Here is a 25,164-nt window from a genome sequence, read left to right on the forward strand (position 1 = left end):
GTAGCGGGGCACGTCTGTGTTGCTCCTGCTCCATTTCTGTTCCTTTCCTTCCGCCGGGGAGTGCCGGCTGCCCCGAGGGATGTGGCAACGCGTCCGGTTTCCCTGTTCTGCAGCAGGTACTGCAGGTACGTCCTCGCTTGCTGAGGTGAGAGCTGAAACGCTGGCAGCGATTCCTACAGGGCGTTTTGTATCGCTGGAGAGTGTGCCGCATGCTGAGTAGAACTCGGAACCGAAGCACACGTGGCTGCTTCTCTCCTCTGTTTCTGTGGTGTTTGCGATCTTCCTGAAGTGAGAAAAGAGTTGTGAAAACAAGGGCCAAACTTAAACCTAGGGAAGATGGTACAGCTGCATTGGAAGCACTACGTGTGTGTTTTCCGATTTCTGTGCAGACACTCAGCTCCAGAGCTTACTTTCTAAATGTAACAAATTCTGATTTCTCCGTCATTTAGAAACAAGTGAGCTCTGGCTCACCTTCGTGGAGGTCACTTGAGCTTAGCTTTACTGCTGAACCTTCTCTCTTTTTGGCGAAGAGCCTCATTACATCCTCTGCACTTCTCTGTTGTAGGAGGAGTTTATTGGCTCAAACAGGATACCATTCCTATTTCTCCTCTGTTTGATAGCTCCTTGCTTTTCTAAAACTACTTCCTATGAAGAACAATGCAGTTGTTCACCTTTCTGTGCCCTTCCTCCATGCTTGATTACCTGTTGAATTTTGCGTCCATGGTTTCAGGATATAGATGAGTGAATTGTCAAGCAATGCAATTACTGTAAATAACCCACGTTACCCACATTGTTATGATTGGCATGATGTTGTGTGTCCTGTTGATAGCAGAAATCAGAAAGAGAAAGCGTCAGTAGACTTGGCAGAGCTAGAGAAGTTCTTGCCCTGTTCTAAGCTTTGCTTTCTGCTCTGAGCTATCCGTGCCTAGGTTTGTGTCTGGGGTGGGTGATGGCTCCCTGCAGGGAGCTCCTCCTTAAGGCAGCTGGCTAACGGGGCAGTAGATGGGGTGTCAGGTGACTCACACTGTAGTCCCAGCTCTGTCACTGATGTCTCTTCAGTACCTTACGCCCATTTTCCATACTGATCTTCTCCACGTCTGTGGTGGAAGGACAGGACTTCATTTAGGACTGGCAAGTGTGCCTGCAATATATTAACAAAGAGTTACCTAGTTGTCATTCAACAGCATCACCACCAATTCTGTTTTCTTGAATAATTATTGTCTTTTCAGGCTTCAAAAAGTTAAATATGTTTCCCATCCCTTTCTCTTTGCACAGCGTACATCTCTGAGTCACTGACATGAGAAGAATCTTCATAATTGTATGATATTTGGGTTGGCTTAATTCTCTGCTTATTATGATCTTGCTGTGTAGCTTCTTGTGTTTTGGCATTTGTTTTGAATGCATGTTTGAAGCTTTGTGACTGTGAGAATCCTCTGTGAGATGAGCGTATAAAGAATCTGTTATTTTCCTGCTTTGGTCTGCAGTGGCCGATAATCCACTGCTGGGATTGTTTGGAAGAATCGGGAGACTCTGCACAGCCTCCTTCCTCTAAAACTTTGACAAATGTCGTGGAAGTTGCAACAACTGTGGAAATGCTACAAGTACGGTTGTTGCAGTTGTCTCCTTCCTTTTTTACTTGGACAGGGATATACTCACAGTTTTCTGGAGCTACCTTGACCAACAAGTGTGTGGCTACGTGACCACTGTGGGCTCTTCAGAGCTGTGGCAGTTACGTCTGGACAAGCTCATCTCTTGCCTTGCACTCGTGTAGCATTAGTATTGCTTGCCCGCAGAGACCGGTCTTGGTTGCCTGTGGTTTCGGTGTAGCTGAAGGCTTTCTCTGACTTGATAATTAAGCTCTCCTAGGTCATGTTGCCCCTGCCTGCCCGTTCCCATCAAATCTATTTGCTGTGCTCATCATCTCTGATACAGAACTGCTCCCGGGCTCTGGCAGAGTTCGGGGTCATGCTGAATGTGACCATGCCGCTTGCGACAGTACTGGTCATGCCCTTTCGTTTTGAGTTGCTGTTTTCCAGGGATCCAGACACGGAATGCAAAGTCCTGTGAGCAGACTATCTGAGTCCTAGCTGTTTTTCAAGGATTCTGATTCATGGCTTATCAAGGGGTTTTATGGATGGGCCAGGTGTTGTAATACAGCGTGCTCAGAGGGAAACCAGTGCACGTTTCAGTCTGCACTCACTAGAAGCTCTGAATGGAGACAGATCATTGGATACCCTTCTGTCCTTAAGCAAAGGGTGAGAAAGTGGAGTCTCTTGTTTCTTGGGAGACTTACAGAATTGAAATATTTCTGCTCCCTCTGTAATGAGAGCTACAGTGGTGTTTGAAATTTCTGAGAATACGGGACAAGTCTTCAAGCATTTGAACTGGCTGTGTATGGAAAATGGCATCAGTAAAGTTACGTGTGTGCTAGCAGGACAGTAAATGGCTTGATCTTAGACCTCGATCCACATTCCTTGACGTGACCCCCAGGAAAGCAAGGATGTGTGCTGGATCATGTCACCGCTGTGACTGGTATGGGCCAGGCTGTGGAGGCAAGAACTTGGAGCTAAGGTACGGGAGCTTTGCTCCTGGTTCTGCCACCAATTCCATATATAACTATGGCTCCATTTCCCATCTACAAAGTGTTGCGTTTTTTTTAAAGTACTCAGCTATCCAGAGCTGAAGGATAACATCTGTACTTCTGAAATGTACAAACCTGTAAGTGAATTTGTGTACGTGCTGACCCTCAAACCTTCTCTAAGTACCAGGGAGGAAAGCAACAGCAAACTATTCAATTTATTCTGCTCCTACGCAGCTGATGTCTCTCTAGCCAAAGGCATGTCAGGCTAGATTAGACTTAAACCTTTTGATCTGCTTTCAGAGCACAGAAGGGCAAGTTCCAGGTTGAAAACTGGCAGGAGTGCCGTGTTGACCGTTCTGAAAGCCTGAAGGGGAATCTGAAGGTTGGTAGGGTGAGCTATCGAGGCTCATCAGAGGTTCCGCAGGTTTTATGCTCCAGCTTGCTCGATGCCAGAGCCTGAAGGAGCCACTTTTCATTTTGAAAAGTTGGAGGAAGTTGTTCCTAACTTGGATGATTTGTAATCCTATTGTATCACCACTGCTGAGGGTGCCAGAGTCTGAACACCTATGAACGGCCGTATCGCAGAACCACAGTACCGTGTTTTACCAACCCCCAGTTCAATCGTACGTCTACCAGCAGGACTTCAGTGTTAATTCCTCTTGATTTTTTTACTCCTGCAGTAATGTTAGTCTTCTGATTTTTGAATGACTTGTGGGGAAACTTGCTGCCTTTCTGGACAGGCAAGATCAGAGGATTATGAACTTTTAAGTGATTTAACCCAGATTTCCATGGTAGATAGGAGTTGGTAGCTGGTGTGGGAGAGATGTAGACCTGAGCTTTACCTAGGGCTCAACACCATCAGCTCTGGGCCAGATGGTCATGCCTCTGAGAAATATATTGGAGCAATGTCTAAGTAGGAGCACAGTTGAAATCTGCTGCCTAGACAGATTTCTCACTGCTGGAGTACGTTTCTGTGTGCTCCTCCTTTTCTAGGTAATTGAAAATAGGTCTGGAAGAGATTTTGATGAGGCCACCTAGTCTGTCCTTTTCCACAAGGCAAGATAAACTCCACAAGGATTTTCTGTGGAGGGTATGGGAAGGTTAAAATACCCTTCTCCCATTTCTTCTTTGTAAAGTGAAAAAGACCTTAATTCAATTTAGCAAATAATTGCATTTAAAAAAAACCAACCATCATCACCTGGTGGTTTTGTGTGTTTTTGGGCAGGGTGTGTGTATGTGTTTGTTTTTACTGTAATGCAATGTAAATTTAACTCTGAAATCTGCTACTGAGGAAAAAGTGGATTCATCTCAGCCCCAGCTACTGAGCTTTTCAAGGCTTGAGGCAGCAGTCTGCAAACTGTCAGGGCCAATTAAAGCAAATGGCTGGAGCTGTTTTTCTCCCTCCTGGGGAGAACACAGTTCATCAAAAGCCAGAAGGGAATTTCATCGGGCTCTTGAGCAATTATCTTGTGGGGTGTAATAAGAGAGACCCACTAGATGCTCAGTGTGAGCTTCCACTTATAATCATTCTTAATTCTCCAGTGAGCAGATGAGCACAGATCTCACTAATGTAAAGCCTGAAGTTTTTGTGTTCAGTAGAAGCTGGTAGAGGGAACTTGTTCTTTTGTAGGATTTGACTGATGTTGACTTGTAAATCTGGATTTTGAACATCCCTGACCTGGCAAAAGATACTCCACCTTTCTGTGTCTTGTGGGTTAACCTTGGTAGGCAGCTGAGCACCGCAGAGCTGCTTGCTTGCTTTCACCCCAGTGGGACAGGGAAGAGACCTGGAAGGGTAAAATGAGAAAGCAGGACTTTGTCAGGTATAGCAGTTGCTTGGGAAGGGAAACACTGTCGCTCCAAACGTGTCCTCCTCCTATTTCTTTCCCCCAGCTGTTATTGCTGAACACGATGACATATCAGGTATCCCTTTGGTCAGTTGGGGTCAGCTGTCCTGGCTGTGTTTCCCCCCAAATTGTTGTGCACCCCAGCCTGCTTGCTGGCAGGACAGTGTGAGAAACTTCTAGAAAAGGTGCTGATACTGTGTAAGCACCCTTCAGCAACAGCTAAACCATCAGTGTGTTATCGACACTGTTTTGGTGACAAATCCAAAGCAGAGCACCACACGATCTATGTGAATACGATTAACTTTATCCCAGCCAAAACCCGTGCACTGTGGTACACCACAACTTCTGTTCTTGGGAGCCTGTGAGAGTTACTTATTTTTGCCTTATTGGTGGTGTTTCCCAAAGGTTGTGTTTGCATTTGTGTGTTTTAAAGCAAATATTGACCTACTGTGCAATCCAGTTTATTTCATGTGTTTAGTCCATTGGTTAGCACGGAGCTGATCCATTAAAAATACAGTGCTAGATCTTTGCTCCTGGTAGATTGTGGGGCTGATACTGTCACTTTCTCTTTAACTTACTTTGTTACTCGTCACTTACATCCCTTTTCGGTCCACAGAACTTGGTGACAAAACCAGTTTGCATTGAGGCTATGCAGATGAGCGCTTGGATTTTGAGGCAGGTTCACTTTTCTGTGTCTGTTGTCACAGGTGGGGTGAAGTGTGAGTAAAGGGAGGATTGGAGGTTCAGGGCCAACTCAGTTCTGATTTGATAGCTCTGGAAGACCACAAGCTCTTGTGTATGGCTTCACACCCAGCTGGAAGAAGTTCTCTCATTAGTGTATTTCTTGAGACTTCAGCCATATTGAAGCTGTGGTTTTTTGAATCCCATCTGTGAAGTAAGGAGAGGTGGATTCTATCAGAGACTTAAGCTGAGGTGGTTCTGAGTCTGAAAGTAGGCAGCACTTTTTGTCTGTTCAGCCTCATAGGTACAGAGGACTTCACAGCGTTCAGGTATAACAAGAAAGGACTCTCGGCCCCAGTGTTTGTGCTTAAACCCAAGAAATCTGAATTTTGTAACAAGGAAAATAGATAACCCTGCGGGTTTTTTTTAAATCCCATCTCACCATTTGGAAGCATATCGGATGCTGACCTTCTTGGGGTGTGGAGCCAGTTTTTTCCTAGAGCATCCTCCTTACAGTCCAGATGATAGTCCAGCATATGCAAACTGTTAATCATAGAGGTTCTGCCTTTCCCCTAAGGGATGAGTGGTGGTGCCTGTGCATCTCATTTTCTTGTTTGCTATGATGCATTTTCTGCTTCTGGTGATGTCTTTTACAGTATGGAGACAGCATGGCCTTGAGACTGAGTCACTCCACTGGGATTACTGTAATCTGGTGCTTCCGACTCGGCCGTGGACAGCCTCAGAAGAATCACTGAGTATTCCTCTGTGACCATTCCAAATGAGGATCTTGGCTTTTGTCCAGTTTTCTCTTGGGCTCTTCCTTAGCTAAGCAGAGCCCACCTTTGTGTTTCGTGCTGCAGCCAGCTCAGCTGGCTTTTGTGTCCACTGAAGCTGTTAGGTACTGCCATACTCATACATAATGAACCCAAAAATGTAACATGTGTAACTTCTCTTCTTCCATCTTTAGGATCTATTCTGAGATTTTTTGCCATTTTTTAGGAAACCAGAATGCTGGGGTCAAGCTTCTCAGAAGGGTTTGCACAAAGCTACTGTTACTGAATATGAATAAATCTGTGGACGCTTCTTTTAGGCCTGCATCCTTTAACAAGGTGAAAGAATAGATAGTAAGCCAGCATGATACCGACTGACAGTATCACTCCTACAACTTGAAAGGGAAGGCAGCATTCCCTTCTCACTGTAAGAACACGGTGCTAGAATACAATCAGTGTAAATTGAATGTAAAGTTCAGTTTAGGCAAAACAGATCAATGAGCTGGCATTTGTAAAGGACAAGTGTTGATTGTAGAGATGAAAAGCACTCAGTGAGACTGTCGTGTAGTCCCTGGCTGGTTATTTTTAGCATTTCCCCACTCTGTGTCCCAATATTTCAGGATGTGTGCGTGCTCTTATCCAGTGAAACTGAAATGAGGAGATATTAATCCCTGAGCAAAGGCATATTAATCACCTGCTTCATTCTGTTTATGTAATACAGTTAAATATACTTTGGGAGCAGGTGAGGTATGGGGCATGGAAATGGTTTAACCTCATGCAGGCTTTTTCTTGATTGATTGGTTCTAACAGCGGCAGCTGCTCCATTTCTAATTTTTTTTTCTGCTGAGAGTAATTTGTCAGTAGAATGGCTTCATTTATCTGCTATTGATGTTTAAGCCACAGAAACATCATCTGCTCTTCTCTCCCCCTCTGTGCCAGTGATGCCATTTTGCAAAATTTAGGCTAAACAGGAATCCTGACTGCACAAGGAAAAGAGAATCATAGAATGATTTGGATTGGAAGGGACCTTTAAAGGCCATCTAGGACCTCCCTGCAGTGAGCAGGGACATCTTCAGCCAGATCAGGCTGCTCAGAGCCCCGTCCAACCTGGCTGTGAATGCTTCCAGGGGTGGGGCATCAACCACCTCTCCGGGCAACCTGTGTCAGGGCTTCACCACCCTCACTGTAAAATATTTCTTGCTTATACCCAGTCTAAATCTACCCTCTTTTAGTTTAAAGCCATTACCCCTTGCTCTGTTGTAACAGTCCCTCCTAAAACCTCTGTCCCTCTCTTTATTACAAGCCCCGTTTAAGTCCTGGCAGCTGCTCTAAGGTCTCCCCGCAGCCTTCTCCTCTCCAGGCAGGGCAGCCCCAGCTCTCCCAGCAGAGGGGTTGCAGCCCTTGGATCATTGCTGGGGCCTTCCCTGTCTCTGCTCCAACAGCTCCAGCTCTGTCCTGTGCTGAAGCAAAGTGTCACTGAGACCTTGTGGCTTTGCAGTGGAATATTAAATGATTCACTTTAGTCGGTTCTGCAATTCCTTTTCGTGGGCTGAGGGGGAGAATTTCTCAGGTTTAGTCTAATTTCTAGTAGTTAAGTTTGTCACATAGTGGCTGAGATGGTGTCACTCTACTACCTGAGAAGATCTGCTAGTGCTGGGAACTAAGCATTTGTATCTTCTGGGCTGTCATTAGGCACTGTCGATTGGCAATGTGACTGGGCTCGCTGGCCACATTCGTGTTTAGCCACAGAAGATCAAGCTTTGGAAACTGCCTTCTCCAAAACAGAGAGTGGAGCCTTACTGGTCTCTTTGTCTCAGGGCTAAAGAAGACCTGATCTGACTCTTTGTGTGAGCAAGGGCTGTGGAATGAGATTGGAAAACAATGAACAGCTGAACGGGCCCGACTGCATGTCTTTCCACATCAAGAAGCGGGACTTGTACTAGTGCTGTGTTATGAGGTAGTGTTAAAGCCCAGTGTTTTGTTTGTGAATTAATAATTCATTGAAACAACTATTCTGAAAGCAAAAATTCTTTATAAAGAGATTAAAAATTGATATTAGCCCTTATACTAGAGTTATTTTTCTCGTTTGGTAGGGTTTTATGTATAAGTAGTAGCAGACACTGTTACCAGGGAACTTCTTGGAAGAGGTCTGCTAAGAAGACAGGGGTTTGTCCGAGCAGCGGAGAAGCTGGTTGAAAGTAGGAGGCTGCCTGAGTTGGGGAGTAGATGATGAACTTCATTCTGAAGAAATGGGAGAGAATTAGAATATGTATTTCCATGGGAAGACTTTTGGGCCCAATACAAATGAACTGCGTAGAAAGCCAAAGTTCGGAGTCAACAAGGAGAGAGGCTCGCAAGTGGCAGAGCTGGGCGCTGAGCTGGCGTGTACTGGAGCTGAGGTAATAAAAAGCTGGGGGATGGGCAAAAGTCTCCAGACAGGGCACCTGCTAGAAGCTGGTGACTGAGTGTGTGGAGCTCAGGTGGGAGCCGGGGAAGCCTCCTCGGGTTTGGGATTGCAAAGGCAGCGCAGCTGGGGCACGCAGCCAGCTGGCAGCGGTCAGGGCTGGCCAAGCCTCACCTGCCAGCCGGGCGGGGACTAAAGCTGCCAGTCCAGGGGGTGAGTCGAGCAGAGTTATTTACTGTGTGGTTTGCTGTGTTTCTGCTCTGCTTTTGTTTAATAGTGAGTAAGTTTGTGGGAATTGTGTGTATCCTTGAAAGAAATTACACCGCATCCTGCTAGTGAGAGCCGCGTGTGGGTGTCTGCTGCTCCGCTGCCCTGGCCCTGGGGTCTGACTGTTTGCTGAGGGGGAAGAAAAGTGATGGGTAAGTCTGAATTTGAGCTTGTTGGCATGAATACTAGCTTTGGTAATTAATTTAGCAGCTTTGAGCCTTGGTCAGAGGTGTTTAATCCTAGTTATTGTTTATTATTAAAGAATACAGAAGTATTTTTCTGGTTTGCAGGTAGGGAAACTGGAATAGGGAAGAATACTTAATTGTGTAGATAAGCATTTAGCTATTCAACTTGTGTTGGTGTTAGAAAAACCCTGCTTGTGTTAGGAAAGGGGGAAAACCCTGTCCAGCCCTATTTCTGTAGGGTGAATGCCTGTAGGAGTAGTGTAGCAAGCAGTACTGCTAAAAACCAGCCACATAGCCACAGCACAAGTTCTTAAGCCACTACGAGCTGACTTAATTTAGCTGTTACACCTAGGTTGTTTGGATCTCTGTTGGTGTTCCTAGTGTGAGGACATACAAAGGTAAATCTTGAAACTTTGTGGTGGTAGTTGATCAATATAAATGTTTAATGGCTTGAGGTGACTTTTTTTAATGGCACTGTGTCCCTGAATTTCCCTTGGAAGCAAGCAGTTAAAGTGTGGTATGTGTCTGTGTGGTGAGGGCTTAAAATAAAATACCTGGAGTGACTAGGAACCATTTTGGCAGCTTAATAGTACGGCATGGGTGAAGAAACTGCTCCTGAGGGAGTCAGGTGCCTCTCTGCTGCCTCTTTTAGTTGGGAACAGATCCTTTTGACCCCTGACTTGAACTGCAGACCTCTGCTCTTGTGTAGAAGCCCACTGCAGTGAACAGCGAGGCTGGCAGGACCACCACCAGTGCCCTTTGGCGTCTTGTTGAACGGTCTCCTGACGGACGAGCGATGTAATTCTGATTGCTTGCTTGTGCTGCAGTGAAATTGTTCTGGATTTCTGCTGTTGCAGGCAGTGTTGGTGATGTGCTCTGTTCCAGGCTGCCTGTGCTAGATGTCTGTAAATGTTTTAAGAAGTTTGTCCAGTCTGCGCTGGGATCAAGGAAGGGTGAACCAAGTGACATTTGCCTTGACAGAGCTCGTTGGATTGTGGTTATTTTGCTGATGTCAAGAGAACAGTGTTGTTAGCACAGTGCCTTAACTCTGCTTGGTGTGTTCACCTCTTCCCTGAGCGAGATGAGTTGAAGATCAAATACAGAAGCACAATTTCACTCATTGCTAATAAAATTCACAGCTGGAATGTCCCTGGCATCCCTTTGTTCTGCTCGTGAAGTCCTTAGCAGCACTGATGTAGTCAGCCCTGATCCAGAAGGATCACTGTCTGTTTTGGTGATCCCTGTAAATGTTTGCATTCCTTCCGTCTGCTTGCTGCCAGTTGCAACTGGTGATTGTTCTGGCGCTGTTATTTACACTCTGTTTTCCTAATCCTTCCCACGCTTTCTGCTGCTTTTCGATGGATGAATTTCCTCAACGTTAACTTACTGTGCTGCTATTACTTCTTCTGCCTTCCCTGTTTCAAGAGAATAAAAGACTGTAGAGGTAGCTGAGATGTGAGCTAACTCCCAGTCTGCCACAAATTAATTTAATAAACTCAAGCCTCTGTGTAGTTCTTCCTGTGCTGCTTATTCACTGTTTGTATGAGAGGGGAACTCGGGGTGGGAGCGGAGGGTCTCTGAAGACAGGCTGTAAAACTCTTTAGATCTCTGCTGATTAAAATAAGCTTCTTTGCCCACCTCTGAGTTGTGCTGAGGATGCCCCAGCTTATTTCTCTTACTCATCTCATCGTATACATGTGCAAAAGGTCACGTGGAAGCATGGGTTTATAGCTCCATAGGTCAGTGTGCACACAGTATGCACTGAACAAACAAATACTGAGTTTCGAGAGGCGTTGGTCTGCCTGTTGTTGTCAGGCAGAGGACAGAGCGTTTTCTCCTCTTAGTCCTGTTACGTATTTTCTGTCCCTGAATGGGAATTTATGGAGGAAATCTTGACTCCTGTGATGACTGCCTGGACCACCCAAGATTCGCCAGGGTGAAGATTTCACCCTCAGTTGGCAGCCCCTAGCACCGTTGCGTGGTTGTGTTTGTGTCAGGGGCCCAGCACTGCTCTTCGGAGCAGGCACATGGACGAGAGCCCTAAGGAGGGTGCAAAGCATCACTGCGAGGGGCTGGTGTGGGGCGGGTGCTGTGGCTGGCTGGGCAGGATTCATGGCTTTTAAAGCAGAAAAACCAGCGCTGCTCGCCAGGGCTGTTCTCCAGGGAGTCTGACCAGGAGGTGCCCGTCTGTGCAGGGAGAACACGGCTGCGGGGGACACGGTCTGGCCCAGGGTGACCGCCCGGGCTCTCGGGAGGGAGCATGGCCTTTGTCACAGCTCAGGGCTGTGCAAACAGGCTGGCCCCAGCAGCCGCTTTAGGGGCGATGGGGAGGAAGGCTTGGTCTCATCTGGGGGGAATCTTCCTCTGGCCTCTGCAGCCACGGGGCCCTGAGCGTCCCCCCAGTGCTTGGGACTCAGCAGGGCCGGGGCTCGGGCTGCGGTGGTCGCGGACAGGAGCTGCCAGCGGTTGGTGGCAGCAGGCCTGGTGCCCTGGCTTGGTTGGTCCTGGTCGGTGTCGGTGGTGGGAGCAGGGCTTCCCCTGCTCCAGCGCGCCTGGGCTGGGTGTGAAGGGTCCCGTGGCTCTGTTGGTTCCAGGGGTTTGTAGCCCGGGTGTGCTTTGTATTCCTTGGAAAACCACCTGAGAGCAAGAGGATGGAAGCAAGCAGGTGGCGTGAGCCCTTTGGTAGGGGTCGCATGCTGCAGATCTCCAGTTATTAGCCATCTAATATCCAAAATAACAGATTGTACCTGAGGAGGAGGAAGAGCCAAAGCAAACACCTTCCAACCCAAACCATTCTATGAGTCTAAATAGGAAGAGATGAGGGATGATGTTGTTTTCCAAAATGCTTAGAGAGTAATAATGACTTCTTTTGGGTCTTATGAATCAACAGTTGGGAAAGCTGGGTGTTTTGGGCTTGAATGAGCTGCTCTGGAAAAGACCCCGTAATCAAAGTTCTGCTGCAACCATCTCCATGTAAGCATGTTCAGGAACTAGAAACTAGCGGAATATCAAAGTCTGAGCTGCGTAAGCTTGTGCTGCTCTTTTGGAAAAAATGTATTATTTGCGTTTGCCATAGCCAGAGCACTTGAGGAAGCATCCTTAGGATAGGCAAAGCTCTCTAAGGTGGAGTAATTCACCCGAGAAGACAATTCAAACTGCAAAATATGCATAAAGAGGGGAAAAAAATAAGCTGCTTAACCCAAAGCAAACCAAAGTGAAACAAAATCACCTGTGCCTTGCTCTGTTTACCTTACTGTTCAAATAACTTGATAATCCAGGTACATGCACGGATTTTGTCAATCTGCTTGCAGCACTGTTGGGCTCTGTTTACTGCGTGTCCAGTACGGCGGCAACCTTTGCCTCTTACCGGAGGGTGTTAGCTTGCCTCTGGAACGCCTGCTACCAACAGCGTAGTTTGAATATCAGCAATTTTTGTGACTAAAATGTTGCGGGACTGAAGGCGCTTAAGTATTTTCCCTTTCTTCCAGTGAAGAGTTACTGGGATTTCCTAAGAACGGACTCCTAGGTTACACCTGGGCAGTTCTTTCCTGTGCCACGGTAGGTGAGCTCAGAATGTTAGGTCAGGATTCAGAAATATGCCTGTGTCTTGTGATGGATTATTTGTTCAGAGTTACTTTAAACTCCCGTGGGAAACTGATGTTTTCTCTGTGAATCATTTCTGGCAGCTCAACCCATCCTTCCGTGGAATAATTATGACCTGGACAGCATCGGGGGAGGAGTACGTGCTTCAGGGAGTGAAACATTTCCACCTAGGAAGTAAATAATACTGATCTCTGGCGAGGCTCAGACTGCATGAGCATTGTCATTCATCTCGTAAAGATCTGGAGTGGTTCTTGACTCCTGGTATGCATCACCCTGGCAGATTAGATGGGAACATAGAATGCGTTTGGTGCCTTCTTGTGTGGAAAACGGGGTATTCCCATTAAGAAGACAGCCCTCAGGGCAGCGAGCAAGGGATTGCAGGAAGGTCACTGCAGCACAGATGACTCCATGAACTCGTACTCAGCATCACAAGTGCACGGTTGAACTGCAGTAGCTTCCTCGGGCTGGGGGATGCGTACGTGCGCAGCTCCTTTGCAGCTTGGCACCTGTAGCAGCAGTGAAAGTCTGTTCCCATCTGCATCCAGCTTATGGTGGGCTACCAGTTAGATGAATTTTTGTCCTTGCAACTCAGTATCTGTTATAGTGACAGAAGTTGCTGTCTGTTGGCAGTTCTGCACCAGACACCTGACGATGGCAGGTCGTACTGCGTCCGTAGGGGAGTTCACGATGCGTTTCTCCAGGACTCCTTCTCCAAAGCATCTTCCTGTAGCTTGTGGGTTTCACTGGCAGGTTGGAGAAGGGATCTCTGTGGCATCCATGCCAGAAAGGCAGTGGGAAGGTGCACAGACAACGTGTGGTTTTGCCTGTATGTAGGTCTCATTTCTAGGCCCATGGTGGTTCTGACCTGAGGTTGGTGCTCTGCTGTTTGACTGCTCTGTGGAGCACATGTCACGATATACAGCGTGCTAGCTTGCTCTGCTGTTTTCAGGTAGCAAGGGACCGTCCTCCTTTGTACTGCAGTAACTTAAACTTCAGGGGCTTGTGGCACAGCCTGGAATATTCTTTTATGATGAATAATTTTTGGAACTGGCATTACCTTCCTTGAAATATTGAGAATTCTGAAGCCTGTGAGGTTTCATTCATTTCTGGGGAGAGGGGAAGGGTCCACTGAAGCAGCATAAAACTCTGAAGTCTGGGGAGTGGCGCTCCGTGCTCATCTAAAAAAAACCCTGGTATTTGTTGTTCCCTTCTCTAAGCAGGCAATTCTTTTTCCCGCTGTTCCTGCCTCCCCCTGCCTCTGACAGTTGACTCAGGACGGGTGGTTGTTGTTTTTAAGGCAAAGCCACGTAGCAGTGATTGAACTGTGCTTCTCTTGCACCTTTGAATCATCAGGATGTTGCCATTTGCTTTCTCTGCAGCGGGTTTCAGTGTCTTGACTGGTTGATAGCAGCCTTTCAAAAAAGCAGTTGTGCCTCTTGGTTAAAGCAATAAAATGTCCATTTTATTCATTTCTGGTCTGGAGGAAGAACGCATTGTACAGAGCTCATTGGGCTCTGCAATGCTTTCTGAAAAGGATATTCTTTCTTTTTGAGAATTTCTTTTTTCATAAAGACAGTAAACACCGGTGCACCGCAAAGTCGGCAGTGTTACACCCGCCTCCACAGAGAAAGTCTAAATTAAAGCATTGCCCACGACATCTTTTAGTGATGATGAGAACGAAGGATGACATGAAGTTCACAGGACGTTTGTTTTTGACATTGCTCTTGTGTGACAGATGTGTGGATGCCACAGTGATGCGTAGCAGGGAAAGTCTGAAGCGAGAGAGATGCTGAAGCTGAACAAAAATCAGGCTCTTTCTGCGTGCTAGCAACTTGATTTTGCATCAAACCGCTCCTCCATACATTTAAAAGGGGATATTTGGCTGGAGGAGGAGTTTATTTTCAGGCCTCAGTGGTTTCAGTTGCTTTGCTGGTGGGCGGCAGTGTTACCAGCGTCACGTGGCGCGGAGCTGCTCTCTCGCCGTGTCCGGGTCCGCGTCCCCCGAGCTCCTCAGCTGGTGTGCCAGCCTGGCGTCAGCTGGCTCCGCGTCACGGCCCTGGGTAAGGTTTGCTGTACGTTTGGAACCTGCACAGTTTGGCCCTTGGCGTGCTGTTGGTTGGTTGTTCATTTTTTAAATTTTGTGTAGATTTTGGATGTTAGGGATAGCTTGAGAGGAAGAGGGAGACCCAGGCATGCCCAAAGATAAAAGGGTGCTGCACTAGATATTTGTAGAAGTCAAAGCAGCAGCGTGGCCCTGAATATGGAAAGCCACACTGCTCTGTCTGGTTGCTCTGGTAAAGAGGTAAACCAGGCTTTGGCACTCTGTCTGATTTAATTCAAAGTTGTGGAAGTGCTGCGTCTGTGTGGCATTCACCTCATTTACCAACTGTCATGGCAACAGCTGGAAAGGCTATCCCGAGCTTTTACTGATCCCAACATCTGCAGTGCCTGTTGTAGGTAAGCAGTAACCCTCGCCTGTTTCTGCTGTAGCTAGCGTTGTTAAACAGCAGCAAAGATTGACATTTCTCTGATGTTGGCACTTTTTCAAAAACTGCTACTACTTCTGGAAAACAGACCACCGTTTCTTTCCTAAGCGTCTTTAAGACTCTGTATCCCAGAATCAAAACCGAAACTAACTTTCTGGGCAAGTGCAATTCAAGACTGCAGTGTTGTGTGGTAGGATGCATATGAAGAGTCTTCCTCAAAAATAGACCGGTACTGCGTTTTTGTTGCTATAATCATGCTGCTGGTGTTTTCCCGGGTCGCTTCTTTCAACCCTCTGTTCTGTGCTTTTTTGTTTCTCTTTCCGTTCTGTCGCTGGTAGCTGTTGCACGTATTCCTGAGTTTGAAATCAAGGGCTGGTGCTGGATTTTTGTAAAGACTTTTTGCTCAGTTCTCTTCCATCATACTCAGTGCTCTGGAGTAAGTCTGCTGGATGTTATGCAGGTGTTTCTGTGTCTTGGAAGTCTGGCTAGTTTGCATATCCTTCCCATCTGTGCTAAAGCTGTGGGGATCCCTGTTTTAAATAAAATACATAATTATCTGCTGAGTAGGACAGGCCTCTTCTGTAGCTGGGTCATTCTGGGGAAAAAAATTACCTTTCTTGCCTTTATTTTTAATTTTTTTTATGGTGTTGGAGTGAAGTTTACCTACTTACCTTACTATGAAGAAAAGGGGCTTCCAATTTGCTTGCTAAAGGCAGCAGTGATTCTTAAATTCCCAGCTGGACTGTAATTAATATTCAACCTAAGGAGGAGGTAGTCAGGACGTTCCTCAGTAATATCTCTTTGCACAGAATGTCTTATGATGGTGTTTACAGCAGAGTGGGACAAGTACTTCAACTTGGAGGTTTGCGTTCGTTTCATCTGAGAAGTGGAATCTAAAAAACCTCCTGGCCCTGCTAGTTCAGCAGGAGTGTGTGTACCAAGGGTACGAGCTGAAATGGCATCCGCTCGTCTTGCTGTGACGTGTGGAGTGGCATCACTTAACTGTATATTGTCTTATTAGGTGTGCTGACCATGCTGCTGACGATGCTGAATGTGTTGCTGATGATACTGCCCGTCTCCAAGACCCCTCACGTGGAAGAGTTTTAGGGGTTGCTGTGCAGATCAATGGACGTGGACCCCTATGCCAGCATGCAGGTTGGGATGCGGGTAGTTCGTGGAGTGGACTGGAAGTGGGGCAGCCAGGACAGCGGTGAAGGGAATGTCGGGACTGTGGTTGAGATTGGTCGGACGGGCAGCCCAACCACGCCAGATAAGACTGTGGTCGTGCAGTGGGATCAAGGCAACAGAACCAATTATCGGACCGGATTCCAAGGGGCTTACGACCTCCTTCTGTATGATAACGCACAAATAGGTAAGCATAGTATGGACAAGAAGCACAAACACTAGCGCTGCAAACCCGTCTCCTTAGTATATGTGACACCTGCCTCGCATGCTGCCTGGAATGTTAAGCCCTTTGCAGCTGCCTGTGGACCGATGCTGAGCAGCAGCGTGCGCTCAGCCAGTTCATGGCAATGAAATTCCTGTTTGCCTCTATGCAAAGGCATTGCTTTCCTTTTCATTTTATCTGTGAGTCTAACAGTTTTGCTGACTTTGTCATTCTGCTAGATTCTGGCATGACTTTTAGGATGAGAGTCCCTTAATCCAGGAAATGGATACTTCATATTACACACATCGTTTCATATTATGTTATGGCATCATCTTCAATACGCGCAGAGTACACGATTTTTCTCTTTGAAACGGGCTGATGTGGTTCTGGGAGCCTGATCAGCCTGGTTTATTTGGATTTTGTGTGGATCTTACATTGCTTTGCTTTTGTTCTCCTAGGTGTCCGTCACCCTAACATCATCTGTGACTGCTGCAAGAAGCATGGTATACGGGGAATGCGGTGGAAATGCAAAATGTGTTTTGACTATGACTTGTGCACACAGTGTTACATGAACAACAAGCATGATCTGTCTCACTCCTTCGAGCGCTACGAGACGGCACACTCACAACCGTAAGTGCTGCTGCAGGGGAAGTCCAGTTAACCACGTTGGGGTTTGTAGGTCACGATTCTATAGCGATGGTCTCCAAAATGGGGTGTGTGCAAGATGAGTTGTTGAGATGGAGGAATAAAATAACAGAACTTCCGTAGTACATGCCTATATCACTTACAAAGAAATAGATGTACATATGTTGGGGTTGCTCAACATTTTTTACTGGTAGGGTTGCACAGTGAAAAATGTTTGGGGGTCACTGTTGCATAGAATAGCATATGTCTGGATCTGGCACTGAAAAAAAAAAAGCAAACAGAAATCAGCAGATTTTTTTTCTGAAAAATTAAGGTGAAAATTCAAAATGTTTGTCTGCTTTGTTTTTTCTTTTCCTCCTCCCTGATTAAATAATTTCCTAGGTATGCTTTGCTATTTGCTGTTCTTGGTTAACTGAGTGGCCACAGGGAGGCTGACAGGAATCTTGCACTCCCAAATGGTTGATTTCTTCTTGGGGTCTGTACGATTCACTGAAGAACAGCACCTTCTCGTTTACTCTGTACGTTGGCGTTATTGGAAGTGACTGCTAAACTGGTGGCTGCAGAACAGTATCCGTAATTTTATGCTCATTCATGATGTGCCAAAACGTGGAGGTCTGTTCTCCTGTCCTGAGGAAGAACCAAAAAATAGTCTCAACAGTAGTTTTGTTTGCACTCCCTAAGGTGGGCATGAAGGTGGATATAGTAATCATCTTCCCTTTAGGAAAAGTAATAGGAAATCAGCTCCTGTCTGTGTCATTCTTTATTTTTTCTTCTCCCTTTGAAAATATCACTGTGCATTGCATCTGTCTGTGGAATGAAAAGTGTAATTACTTTGCTACAGACAGTGGTGTCGGATTTGCAGCTGGCTTTCCTCCCGTATGGGAAGCTCTTTCTGGAGTTGATTACCATGGTTTTGCCAGTGTGGCTGAGCCGGAATTCTGAGCGCTAGCAAAGGGACAGACGTTGCTGTCCAAAGAGGCCCCCTCTGAGCTTGGAGGCTTGTGTTTATCCACCAGATTAGGATGTTTCTTGAGCTTGCATTAATATGACAAGCCAGCCAGATCCTATTGTGAAATGAGCTTTGTGTTTTCGTATATATATAAAATATATATGCAGATGTAAAGATAGACATATTTTTTCCCCTCTCTCTTTCTATGAATGTTATAGTTAGCTCCAAGTAGTCGCTCAGAGGTGCCTGGTTTTGTCTTTTATTTGAGCTATAGGTATCCTCTGCAGTTAAGGGACATGATCTTCCTCATGTTTAAAGAAAAAAAAGTAGGCAACAATGACTGTAAGAGGTTGTGTGGCTGCAGAGCAATCCAAGTTTTCTGGCCTTTGCGTGGGTTCTTGTTTCCTTTTCTGAGGAATCTGAATGGTGAAAGATGTAAAAAGAGCAAATTCCTCTTTTCAAAACTTCTGTCTGACCTGTGTCCAGGCTGCTGTTTGAATTGGGCAGTGGAGTGCTTGCTGTCAGTGGGCAAAGAGACCTTGGAAGACTGGCAGGAAACTTGCCAGACCTGGCACTGTCCTGTGTGGGTTGTTTGATTTTCACAGAACGCTGCAGCACCGCGCCGGGATGTCACCGAAGCACTGGAGGCCTCTCTGGAGGTCGATGTCTGCTAGAGCAGAACTTGGTGTCTGATGATGCTTGCCTCTTAGGGACTGTTTAGTTTGTTTGGTTTGGTTTTTTCCTAAGCTCTTTTGCTTTTTTCTGCAAGTGTGGTTCCTTCAGTGGTTGGAGAAGATGTGATATAAATGAACTTTTTTTTAGGTGATGAAAGGAAGTCTAGACATAGGCCGGAGTCTACGACACCAAGTCCTTTGCTGAAGTATTCTGATTGATGTTACTGTGTGTTAGCGGGAGCAATGATCTTCCTAATACCAGGCAGCTAATTAAAAAAAAAAAATGATAAAGGGGTGTGTGGGTATGTGTGCAACATCAGGGACACAGCAGGAGCCTGTCAGATGTGGCAGTGGTTGCTGGGAGCCTCAGTAAGGGGGCCAAGGAAGAAGCAGCAGTAGCTGTCATGGGATAATACAGCGTCTTTCCTGCTGTTCCTGCATGGCAGGTATTGAACATAGTCGTGCTGAGGGATGGAGAGAAGTCAGAAATCCACAGTGAAGCAGCTTCCAGTTGTGGAAAGGCGCAATTTTAAAACATGAATGAAGATACATCTTGTGATTTTTGGAAGTCGCGAAGCTTTTGGAGCAAAGAGGCTGTTGGAAATGCTTTTTGTTTCAGTCGTTTGACTGTAGTGGATGGTAGAATACGATAACTGCAATGCACGTGTGTTTTACGCTAGAGCTTGCATACAGGGAGCGGGCAAGCTGAAACAGTTTTACTCAAATGTCTTGCAGTGCAGGAGCAGGAAGAGGTGAGAGCACCTTTGTTTTAATGCAAATGTGATGCTGTGATTTGTTGGTCTAGTGTTCTGTAGATTGCTCTGCAGTGAAGGATGGAATGTTCTGATTAAAAAAAAAAAAGTGAAGGGAGAGGCAGGAAAGGAGATCACGTTTGAGCAATGCCCCAGAGAGGATTTATTTGGAATAACTGAGGTCTGAGCTGTAAAGCCACATTGCCTTAGGCAATGCAGCATCCTTTTCGAAGAACAAAAATTGCATACTTATGACTCACTAGGACTATCGCTTAGATCACTCATCTCAGTGTTCTTGCTTAATAAAATAGAAAAGAAAATCTTTGGCAGTTCCCCAAGGCCCCAAAAAAAAGCTGTGTATTTAAAAAGACATGGTAACTGCTGTGTGGATTTGGGTTTTCTTGAGACTTTGTTGCTACCTGCTGTTGTTCGAATGGCTGTGAAACACAGGATGAGACTCCTTCAGAGATCAAGGTTCTCTCGCCTCCTTTCTCTGGCAGGGAATGGGTGTCTTTTGGTTCTTTATGGTGAGCCTTGAGCACAGTAGCGTGTTGCTGTCAAGATCCAGGAAAAATGCTGCAGTGAGCCCACAGGAGTGTTAATTACTCAGAAAGCTTGTAAGGGAGAAGATGGAGAGAGCCTGCCAAATTTGGCAGCATCCCTTAATCTTGGTTTTGCAAAATGAAGGAGGGGCTACTTCTATATCCTGAATGTAGTCCTTGGCTTGCCATCAGTGAGATCAAACGTAGAGCTGTGGAGTGCAGCTGTGCTATGGAGCTGTCCCATCAGCTGTCTCTTCAACCAGAGGTCAAGAGCTGGGGGTTCCCAGTCCCTCTCTGGTCTCCGTTCTTGGTCCACTGTGAGAGAGCATCGCTGCACGTCCGATCTTGCAGCTGCTGCCATTGCTGATCCCTTGGCAGAGGAAGGTAAGGCCTCTGCCAGGGCAGTTGGAGACCTGCGCTGCTGTTGCCAGGCCCACCGCGTGGCTCCTCTGCCGCTAAACCTCGGTGAGGCCAGCACAGAGCTGTTTGTGGCAGCTCCCTAATCCTAGGATTGAAGAGGCCTTAAGCCCAGACAGACACTGCGGAGGGTTCCCAAGCAGTTTGCTAAAGAGGCTTTGAAGATATCTGTACCTGAAGGCTATTTCAGGTCTTAAATGACCTGAGTTTGAACCTGTGGTGGCAGGAAGTACTGATTTTTTTTTTAATCTTTTTTGAGTTGAAGTAATGTCTTTCTGACAGGTGCCAATTACTGGTATTTTTTTATTGGTCTTGTTTGGTTTGAATTTTATGGCTGCTTTGAGAGAGGCTCTCGTCCTGAGTTTGAAAGGATGGGCAGCTCAGTTTCACTGAAGGCCTTTTTTCTCAGTCTTGTATCCATTTGCTGAGTATATGCGTGCTAACTGGAAGATAAATCAGTGTCTGTAAGCAGGATAGCAAAGCAAAACTCATCAGGTTTATGTTAGGGCTGGAACAGTCGGACACACTCTGGTGCGTTTTGCAAATAATCAAGTCTGAGATAATACTAATATTTTGTATAAGAGGAATATTATTATATTCAAGTGCAAAAGCACTAATGGCATTTTGCGTGCATCACCTTCTGGGGGATGATGCTCAGCTGAATTTCAGTAGCGGATGTGTTGCGTTTCACCCAGGCTATTTTCTAGACTTTAGTCACCAATAAATCACAACCTTAAATTTTCAAAAGTCCTGTTTTTTTCTGGAGAACAATGGAGTTGGAGGAGCCAGCAGGCTACACGGGGAAATGTTTTGTGTAATCAAGCATAAGAAATACAATTATTTTCTCACGTTGTGCTTTATACTGTAGTCAAAACAGAGTTAGCAGTTATTTTCAGCCATAATCCTTAGAGCAGCTCTGTCTAGTCTAGCCACGAGTCGGATTTCTGAGTCGGATACGTTACGAGAACAAGCGGATGCTGTCGCTTAGCTATGCCCGAGCAATGCAGACCCATCCGAGGCAGCTTCAATAACCCAGCCTCCGCCCGTGGCTGCTGCCGCTGTCAGCCTGCGCTAACCCAGCAGCGGAGCGGCAGCTGCTGGGCGTGTGGTCGCTGGGCAGCGCGGGGGCCGCGGGTTGGTTTGCTGTCGTAACCTCGTCAGCGTGTGTTGGTGGTGCCGTGTCGGTTTAGGCTGCTGGACTGAGAAGTTTTGGTGAGTAACGTTTTGAATCAAATCTGACTCTTGCGTGGTGATGTTTGTTTGCTAACTTTTTAAAATGCTCATTAAGTGTTAATGAATTTATTAATATGAATTTATTTATGTAGTTATTAATGAATGAGTATAACTTTACTTCTAAAAACCTCGTTGATTTACCGGATAAACAGCCTAACTGTACTTCCTTAAAAAAACATGTACATTGCAGAAAACTAGGGCATATCCCCACGCTAAGGCTTCCCTTATTTCATTTGGAATATTCTGTTTGATTTGTAGAATAGAGATTAAATTTGAGTGATGTATTTGATCTTTTCTGGAATTACATGACCAAAACTGTAAGCAAGAGAAAATCTGCACTACACCATCCTTAGCCTGTGAACTAATAGTGATGGTTAAAGGACGGTAACAAGACGTTTCGCTTTGTGTGCTCACCAGTGCTGCTGTGTCTCTCCCAGTACAATATTCTGCCATTAAAGGCTGCCTACAGACATCTCTCAGAGCGTAGCTGAGAAAGCCTTCTGTCTGCAGTATGGTGTTGGGTCTTAGGTGTGCACACGTTTTGGTTTAGATTTAGTAGCCTCAGACTGAAATCTTGCCCATTGTGGCTTTCCAAAACGGAGCTGATGTGAGTTCGTTTTCGAGGCTGGGGGAGAAGACAGCAAGCGTTTAGCCCAGCTCGGACCCTGCCATCTCAGTTAGAACATACAGCTGGTTTTGTGAGGAGCTGAGCCTTGGCGAGGAAGGGTGGGATTGACAATAGAATTTCTTGGTAAAGACAGTTCCTGAAATAGGTTTCTGTGATCCTGATCCCTCACTTACTCATGTCCTTGTCTTATACTGGTTCATGCTTGAGCAATCAGCATCCGCCTGCCATCTGTCAGAGTTTCCTTCCTTTATCCTTTGCTGGAAGTGCTTCAGTAAAAGCTGTGCTAGGGAGGATTAGACAATCCAGAATTTCTGGCAACCTTGAGGTCGGTTTTACCTGTGGCTTCTGTAGGATCTTTGTTTCAGCCTTTCTTGAGGTAGCCTGCGTAGATCTTTGTACACCCTAGAAGGACTGTGGGTTTGTACCCACTGTGAGCTGACACTTGTGCCTTGCTGAAGGGATGGGATGATCTAATTAACGCAGTATTTAGGGCCTGCCACCTCGCAGGGCAGCCATCCCTTTCTGCTTTCCAGTCCCGTGCATTGTGCTGGTTTCTTTGCATAAGAATTTTCTGCCGTGGAGAAGTCTCTGCCTTGCAGAAGCCGTTAGTTGTGCCTGGCGTGAAGGGGCTCTGGCTTCTGCAGGGCCGCAGGTCGCTACCGCAGATGGAAAGCGGTCTCTGCCTCAGCGGCTCCCAGTCAGCTGTTTTGGGGCTCGGATCTCTCTCTGCAAAGCACGAGTGATGCTATGTTTCCAGCTGTCTGGAGCGTAGCTCTCGGTGGTGTGAAAGGCTACGGAAGCAGCTCGGGGAAATCCAAGCACAGGCGGAGTATCCGCAGGGTCGGGGGGGTCCCAGCGTGCTGCAGGGAGACGCAGCTTCGCTCGGCACAGTACGCGCTCCCAAGTGCTTGCTGGGCTCTAATTTAATATCGTTGGAATTTGTAGGGCAGAAATGGCTGCAGACTTTGGCTGTCTTAATTAAAATTGTTATTAAAGGCAATATTGCAGCGATTAAATTTATCCCTAGGGTATTTTTTGCAACACACTAATAACTTTGGTGGTTATCCAGTATTTGGAGCAGTACACGTGAAACGAGATTAAAACCGAAGATGTGTTGGCTCAGGGCGTCTGGTTCTCGCATCACGCTCTGGTGTTGCTGGTCAGCAGCGTGGTTCAAGACAAGGTCAGTATTTTTGTGAGGCCAGGGAAAGAAGGCAGTGACGGTGGGTTGCCTCCAGCATTTGAGTAGAATGGGAGATGCAGTTTCTTAGGCTTCCTTCTGCTTCAAGGAAGCTCGGCTTTCTGAGCTGGTCAGCTTTGTTTTCCTGGTCTCTAGCCACAAATTTCACTGAAAGTGACAGGTTCCTTTGAGAGCTGTTGGGATGGGAAATGACTGTTGTTGTATGATTACACAAAAAGGGAAATTATGCGAGGAATGTAATGAATAGTGTCTATTCTGCTGTTTAAGCATCTTGCTTAAGCTTAACTTGGAGCTTTATTTTGCGACCGCTGAGAATCTTTGCTTTGAGACCCCTTGCTTGAGAGAGTAGGGTTTGGGGGAAAGAAGTGTACTTTTATCGCTTTGTGCCAAGGCTTGACCAAGACATGTTTGAGAAATTGTTAGAAAAACATTCAGCAAAACACAGTGAAAATAGCATGTTGTAGCTGAGCTGTTTCAGGTGTCATACACAAATCCATGCTGGTTTTTCAAGCCAGTCTACAGTGCGTGATGCAGTGCAAGAAAATAAATGCTGATCAGCTTTTCTTTTTAGCTGAGCTGTTTCCTAGCCCTCTCTCATACCAACTGCCAGCCTTGGTGGTGCTTGAAACAGACAAAATCTCAACCATTCAAAAAATGATTTTCATCTTCCTCCTGTTGAGCTACAATCTGGATAATGAACATTCGACGATTAGAAGAACATGTGCAAATAATCTCTCCTTCTTTTTAAACACATTAGGTTGTAAAGCAGAGGTGGAAGATCTGTTAACAAGTTAAGAAAGGTAAAACACTTAGGCTTTTGATGGATAAGTAAACAGTAAGTTCAAGCGTAAGCTTTTTATCCTTCTGAGTCTCCACCTTCCCTCTCTAGGTATTAGATGGAAAATAAACACAGCATTCTGAGGTCAGTCCTGCCCCTGGTAGCCTTCCCCTCCCCTTCCCCTGTGGAACAGCTGCTGAACTTCACTTTGCTCTGTCTGGTCTGGGAGGTGCCCGGAGCCTGTCAGGAGGTGCGCGGTTACGGACAGGGATTGTGGCACCTTTGCAGTCACCTAGAAAAGTGGATTGTACCCTGGGCGACCAACACAAACAGGTCCATAAGGACTTTGGTGGCTTGGTGTCGCATGAGAAAGCTTTCTGCTAGGGAACAGAAACTAGGAACGACAGCGTAAGAACAGCAGAGAAGCTGCTGTAACGTGATGGGAATTGGAAGCTGCTTTAACAGGACATCAGACCCCCTGTTTACTATCACGTAGGTATTTTTTTTTTTCTTCTTTCATAAGATGGATTGGTGCGTGTGCCTGTCACACAGATAGAAAGGTCTGTTATCCTGGAAACAGCCCAGCCACAACGCTGCTGGTGTAAGCTGCTCTGCTCGGCCAGTGAACCGCGCTGCGCAGTCTGCAGCGGAGGTTGGGACATGTGCTGAGCTCCGTGTGGCTTTGAGCTCCGGGACTGCCCCAGCCGTTGATGCTGTCGTGCTGTGTACGCCCTGCGAAAGTCCGTCAGCATTGCCTTAAACTCACCCATGGGATACGAGGGCAGCTGAAAGCTGGTTTCGCTCCCTCTGAAGTGATGTCAGGCTTTCTGGAGAAGGTACCAGCTTTCTCGTGACTCCCCTGTTTTCTTCCCCCCTCTCAGAGGCCCTGTTCTAAAGATATATTTTAACTCTTTGAGGCTTCTGTTAATTGACTTGGGTGTTCCCCTGGGGGAAGCATGTGGATTAGAAGTGGCACAGCTGGCAAAAGGATAACATGTCCTCCTGCTACCATGTTTAGGGTTGCTTGATGTTTGTGGCAGGGCTTCCCCTGCTCTGTGTAGGCAATAGGGTGAAGCTGCTGAATCCTGACTTTGATGACTTTGGTTTGCCAGTGTTGTACTTTATGCTGTTATA

The 25,164-nt window shown here is 46.4% G+C and overlaps 1 protein-coding gene across 4 annotated transcripts in view; it reads left to right on the top strand.

Annotated features, from left to right (window-relative positions):
- The window catches only part of MIB2 (MIB E3 ubiquitin protein ligase 2), a 51,238-nt gene that overhangs the window by 574 nt on the left and 25,500 nt on the right, over positions 1-25,164 (top strand). For 3 of the 4 annotated variants that reach the window (XM_075437639.1, XM_075437641.1, XM_075437642.1), the window contains exons 3-4: positions 15,846-16,196; positions 16,670-16,841. In XM_075437639.1, the coding sequence (XP_075293754.1) occupies positions 15,950-16,196; positions 16,670-16,841 (419 nt within the window). In that variant the 5' untranslated portion in view covers positions 15,846-15,949. Of the gene's footprint in view, positions 1-8,506; positions 8,703-15,845; positions 16,197-16,669; positions 16,842-25,164 lie in introns of those variants that run through there. The other variant, XM_075437640.1, reaches the window with a different exon arrangement.

Source organism: Opisthocomus hoazin, chromosome 16 (genome assembly GCF_030867145.1).
Source record: "Opisthocomus hoazin isolate bOpiHoa1 chromosome 16, bOpiHoa1.hap1, whole genome shotgun sequence".
Lineage (NCBI taxonomy): Eukaryota > Metazoa > Chordata > Aves > Opisthocomiformes > Opisthocomidae > Opisthocomus > Opisthocomus hoazin.